Here is a 5,731-nt window from a genome sequence, read left to right as displayed (position 1 = left end):
CAAGAATAGCAGGAGGTATGATTCCTTCCATATGAAATCCAAATACAAAGAAAATTAATATCTTGTGATAGAAATTAGAAAGTCACAGAGGGTGCATATTCCTAAAAAGATGCAGATAACTTTCTGAGGAACACGGAAACTTTACTTATTTTTGGTAGTAGCTATATAAGTGTATATTCCGCCGCCCCCGCCCTTCAGGCCTTTGCTGCCCAGCTCCCGTCGGGGCCGCTTGGCTGGGCGCCGGGGCTCAGGGGAGCTGGGCAGCTCCTCCTCTTCTGACGACGAGGACGACTCCTCGGTGGCGGGGGCCGCCCCTCCCTGAGACACGGCCAGCTCCTCCGGCTCAGTCTTGGGGGTCAGCAGGGCACCTGCAGCCCCTTTCCCCGGGGCCTCCTCCTCCTCCTCCTCTGCGCGCCCTGGCTGATGGGTGCTCTGTCGGAGGAAGACGGGGTGGCTGCGGGGAGGCCCCTGCCGCCGCCTCCCGAGGGCTCCGGACCCCGCCCAGCCTCCGCCCGCACCTTGAGATGCTCCAGCATGGTCCTCTTCTGGGCGAAGAGCAGAGGGCAAGACGGGCACTTGAAGACACTGACGCGCTGGGGCAGCAGGTGCTGGTCGAAGTGCGAGGACAGGAGGGGCTTGTGCGTGAAGACGGTGTCGCACATGGCGCACTTGTAGATCAGCCTGTGGGAGGAGCCGGACGGTGCAGATGCCAGGCAGGGCGAGCACAGCCCCGCCCCTGCCCCGCAGCCCCTGTCCGTCTCACTTTGCCTGCTGCGTGAGGAAGGTCGGATGCTGGGAGTAGACATGGGCGTGGGCGCTGGGTGCAGATTTGAAGGCCATGGGACAGATGGGGCACTTGTGGAAAACTTCGCAGTGTGACGTCTGGATGTGGGACTTGATGGAGTTCACACCCCCGAACACCACTGCGCAGCTGGGACACCTGGGGGATGCACGGTACTGTTGGGGCGCCGTGCCCTTCCCAGCCCACTCCTCCCCAAGGCCTGGGCTGACAGGGACAGGAGGCACCGGGGGAGCACGGGCAGCAGGAGAAAGGAGGGTGCCGTGCAGACCCGGTGCCCGGAGCAGGCCTGTGGGGGCACAGCTGTAGCCCGGGCGCCCAGCTCTCCCCACCCCAAGGAACCGGCAGGCAGGGTCGGGGCTGCCAACGCCACAGGACTGCAGGACAGAGGAAGGCGGGCTCTCCCCGGGGCACCTAACGCGGCTGGTGCCCAGACGTGGCAGGGCAGGGAGAGGACGCACCTGTACCCCACACGCCGAGAGAAGTGCAGACAGGCCTCCCGCAGGTGGGTCTGGAAGTTGGCTTGCAGGAAGTTGCCCCCACACTCGGGGCACACATGGGGGGCTCGGTTCTTATGCGTGCGCTGGTGGGCGCTGAAGCTGCAGCGATTGGGCAGCATCATGGGACAGGACGGGCACACCTGTGGGGCCAAGCACAGTGAGTACCAGGGCACCCGGCCCTCCTCCTCCCCTAGCCAAGTGCCCAGTGGCCTCCTAGACCCCAACCCCGGCATCTGGGGCCCCCTCCCGAGGACCACGAAGGGCAACTCACATTGCTGCTGGCCCCGGGGGCTGGGGGCCCGGGCTGCTGGAAGTGGGAGGCCATGCCGGCCTTGTCCCGGCACTGCTGCTTGCACTCCAGGCAGCGGAAGCACGTGTACGGGGTGGCGGGAGCAGCGGGTGGATCTGTCGACAGTGGCAGCACAGGGGCCTCCGTGGCAACTGCAGCAATGGCAGAGGTGAGGGCCGCCTCAGCCTTGCCCAAGATGGGCAAGACCAGAGGTCCGGGAGCAGGCGGCACAGCCACAGGCAGCAGGGGCGTAATGTCTGGCTGCCCCACCATCTGGTCAAGGGCCACGGGCCTCATGACCAAGTGCGAGCACTGCATGACGAGCCCCTTGTCCTTGTGCTCGCGCGCGTGCAAAAGCAGGCTGCACTTGTTGAAGAAGACCAGGCGCCTGGCACAGTGATTGCAGGTGACCTCGATGCGCATGCTCCGGCGGTCGTAGTGCCGGGCCAGGCTCTTCTCCAGCGAGAAGGCATCACCACACTCCAGGCAGCGGTAGCCGGTGGGCGGGAGGGCCAGCCCTGCCTCAGCGGGCGGGCTCAGGTTGGGCCTGTAGGCGGGCAGCAGGTTCTTGCTGTTGAGGATCTTGTTGAAGGCCTCCACCAGGCTGGACTGGGTCCGGGAGATCACTGTGCCACCCGCTGTCCCTGGACCGGCGGCTGGCTTTGAAGGCTGCACCATCACCACTGAGGCTCCGTTCACCTTCTGACCCCCCGTCCCCAGCCCTGCACGCCCCTCAGCTTTGGGCAGGGTTTGGGGCACCAGGCCAAGCACGTTCTTAGCCATCATCTTAGGGCTGGTGGCAGAGCCCCCAGGCAGAACCACAGCCTTGCGGGCCACACTCGCTGCCATCAGCATGGCAGTGCTGGCGTTCTGGATGGTGGCCACGGGCAGCACCGTGCCTTTCAGCCTCGTGCCGTCGCCCAGCTGCACACTCACCACCTTTGGGCCCTCGGGGGCCGGGGCCGCAGGGGACAGCTTCAGCAGGCTCGGCTCGGCCAAGGGGGCAGGGGGATCAGGGTCTGAGGGGACGCGGGTTACAGTCCTAGTGATATTCCCGCACGATGTTTTAATGGTCTTGATCCGCACCTTGAGGGGCCTAGAGGAGTTGGAGGAGGCAGGGGAGTCGTTGCTGTCCTCGTCTGCAGCCTCGGCACCACTGGAGGGACTCTGGGGACTTCGAGGGGGAGACTTCACCACCAGCCCCTCATCTTCTTCTTCCTTCAGGGGCTTAGAGCTGGGCACGTTAGGAGAGGCAGGAGGGCTCTGGTGCCCTGGTGACTGCTTGAAAAAGGGCACCCCGTCAACCTGGGGAGGCGAGGCGCCTTCAGGGACGCCTGCGACCTCAGGACTAGAGCCTCGCTGACCTTGGCCCTGGGGATGAAGTGGGCTGCAGCTACCCTTCTTCAAGGGCCCGGGCGGCGGGGAGGAGCTAGGTGGCAATAGCACGGGGCCATTCTCTGGGGCCAGCTCAAAGGGCGAGGGGAAAGGAGGCGGGCTCAAGGCCCCCTCAGGAGGTGGGGAGGGCGCGGGAGGAGGCAGGGGGTCTGGGTGCTCCCCTGGCTCCGGCTCAAAATGAGCAAAGAGGTCCAAGGGAGCTTTGCCTTCTACAGCTTTTTCCTTCCAGGAACCCGCACTGGGAGGGGCTGGAGAGGACGGGGCTCCAGGAAGGGATGGCTCGGAGACCCCAAATCCATTCTGCATCGGAGGAGCCCCCGAAGCGCCTTCCTTAGTCACCCCCCCAGCCCGGGCCCCTTCCCCTCCTGCACCCCCAGACAGGGTCTCAGACTGCTCCGGACACACAGTGTTCTTGACGATGACGCTGACCGTGGAAATGTCCGCAGGCTGCAGGCCGTGGTCAGAGGCCTGGGCTGGAACCTCGGGGTCATCCCCAGCTGCCGCTGCTGCACCTTCAGATTCTCCTCTCACACTGGGCTCTGGCTTCCCCGGGCCTCCGGGCCCCTCACTTTCTTCTGGCCCAGAGTGTATGGCTTCATTTGCATCGATGTCAGGGATGTCAAAGGCAGCAAGGAGGTCATCAAAATCAGGGGTCTTCATATCCCCCATAGCGGCAGGTCCCAGACCTGAGGAAAACAAGGAGAGAGTGAGAAGGCTGATGACACGGGGACCTCCTCCCTCAGGACCTGTCTGTCTGTCCCCTCCAGCCGGGTGTACCTCCGCTGCACTGTGCCCCGAGGAGCTGCTGCAGGGCTGGAGTTAGTGAGCCCACACCAGCACAGGCACAGAAATCCAGCACACACAAAGGAAGACACTTGGGCCAGGGATGTAGCTCAGCGGCACAGCTCCTGCCTGGCAAGCACAAGGCCCTGAGCTCAATTATCGGTACCAAAAAAATTTCTTAAAAAGGGAGAACATTGTACAGACACAGAGAAGAGTAATGGGCAGAGGGGGCTCACTGGGCATCTTGGCTGAAACCAGCTCAACCACTCCTGGGCCCAGCACAGAGCCAATTGATCAATACTAATATTAAGGAGGAAGATGGATACAATGCTGTAGGTCCAAGGCTCATGCGTGCATGGGATCCATGCACACGCCTCGTGGATCTTCTGGGGCCCACGGAGATCCGACAGGCCATCTATACAAAAGGGTGGTGACTTGCCCCAAGACTGAAGAAACTGTTCCAGTTTATCTTTACAGTAGGCCTGCTGTATACACAAGTATTTCTGCCTCTTGCTATTTGAAAGAAGGAACAGGTCATTCATGTATTACAGGGTTATTCTGTTTTTTGTTTGTATGGTCTTTTGAGACAGGGTCTCACTATGTAGTTGAGACTGACTTGGAACTCACTATGTAGCCCAGGCTGGTCTTGAACTCACAGTGATCCTCCTGCCTCAGCCTCCCGGGTGCTGGGATTACAGGCGTGTACCACCACGCCCAGCAATCACAGGGTTATTCTGAGCATCCTATGAAACTGCAAACAAATACACTTTACTATTACAGCTGGGCCACATAAAGGCATGAGGTGAAGGAGGAGTGGGGCCAGGGCTGGGGTCATGCTAGAAATCAAGACGGGAAGAATAAAACACGAGAACAGAAAAGACAAAGAGAAGACAGACAAGGCAACCTGGCCACAAGGGCCCAGCCTAGGCAGCGCCCATCACAACACCTGCTGCTCGCTCACCTCCCTTCCCCTCCCCCACCGTTCTCAGGCTGACAACTCCAGCGCACCTTCGAGGCCACCGCGGCGGGAAAGCTGGCTCTCCACCCAACCCCTGGTCCCAGTCATTTCTTCTCTGGGCGCTGCACCCGAGTCTGTCCCCTAACTACGGTTCCTCAGCTTTTCAATATTCTTTAGCAACAGCAACCCCAGGAGTCTCACTAAACCCCAATCCTCTGCAGTGCAAAAGTCCCACGAGATTTACACAGCGCTAAACCAACTCGGAAGCCAGCTCTGAGTCTGTGGGAGCCAGGTCTACCCGTAGCAGACCCTCCCCTAAGTGTCTCTGCGCCTAGGAAGAAGCAAGGCAAACGGCCTCTATCCTTACGCACGCCCTGCCCAAGACACAAGCATTTCCCGGCCAGTTCTCTCACCGCTTTCCAGCCCTCTGACTGTAACTGGAGACGGTCCCAGCAGGTGGCAGCTGGCACTGCTTGGACCAAGGAGGGGGACCCCAACCAGAGGAAGGGGAGTCTTCCTCGAACCCTGCCCCCTACTTAATTCTCCAGACTCTGAGTTTAAACAAAGCCCTTGCTTTTGCCCTGTCGAATCCCTCAGGCCCGCTTGGGTCCGGCTCCCTCCAGTCAGCGCAGCGGTCTGGTGGACAGGGACCAGTGGGGACCAAGAGAAAACACCTGCGAACTTGCCTCTGCAACCTCCTCCTCCTCCTCCGGCGTGCAAGTGCTTTAGAGGTCACCCGAGAGCCACCTGAAGCAGACAGACGGTCACCCAGCGGCTCCAGCTCAAGGCCGAGGAGGCGCCCCCGCCGCAGAGCCCAGGCCTTGCTGCGGCTGCGGCGCCCGGTCTCTAGAGGTCCCTTCTGCCCGCCTCCGTTTCCCTCTGTTCTTCCCCCAAGACCCAAGGAAGGGGCCCAAGGAGAAGAGCGCTAAGGGACCTGGGGCGGGCGGGGGCTCCGCTGCCCTTTGCCCGTGCCGAGGGCCTGCTGCGCCGAGGAAGGCGAGGCGAGG

General features: G+C 61.7%; 1 protein-coding gene across 1 annotated transcript in view; it reads right to left on the bottom strand.

Moving 5' to 3' along the window:
• Znf687 (zinc finger protein 687) overlaps positions 1-5,731 on the bottom strand; it is an 8,367-nt gene that overhangs the window by 1,502 nt on the left and 1,134 nt on the right. The window contains exons 2-7 of the mRNA XM_010616545.3: positions 5,411-5,471; positions 1,571-3,669; positions 1,261-1,439; positions 764-940; positions 519-681; positions 146-432 (exon numbers count right to left, since the gene is read on the bottom strand). Coding sequence (XP_010614847.1) covers positions 146-432; positions 519-681; positions 764-940; positions 1,261-1,439; positions 1,571-3,652 — 2,888 coding nt within the window. The 5' untranslated portion in view covers positions 3,653-3,669; positions 5,411-5,471. The remainder of the gene's footprint in view (positions 1-145; positions 433-518; positions 682-763; positions 941-1,260; positions 1,440-1,570; positions 3,670-5,410; positions 5,472-5,731) is intronic.

Source organism: Fukomys damarensis, unplaced genomic scaffold (genome assembly GCF_012274545.1).
Source record: "Fukomys damarensis isolate Sample0158 unplaced genomic scaffold, DMR_v1.0_HiC HiC_scaffold_33, whole genome shotgun sequence".
NCBI classification, from domain to species: Eukaryota; Metazoa; Chordata; class Mammalia; order Rodentia; family Bathyergidae; genus Fukomys; species Fukomys damarensis.
The sequence above is the reverse complement of the archived record's forward strand: the minus strand, read 5'-3'. Positions and strand labels throughout refer to the sequence as shown.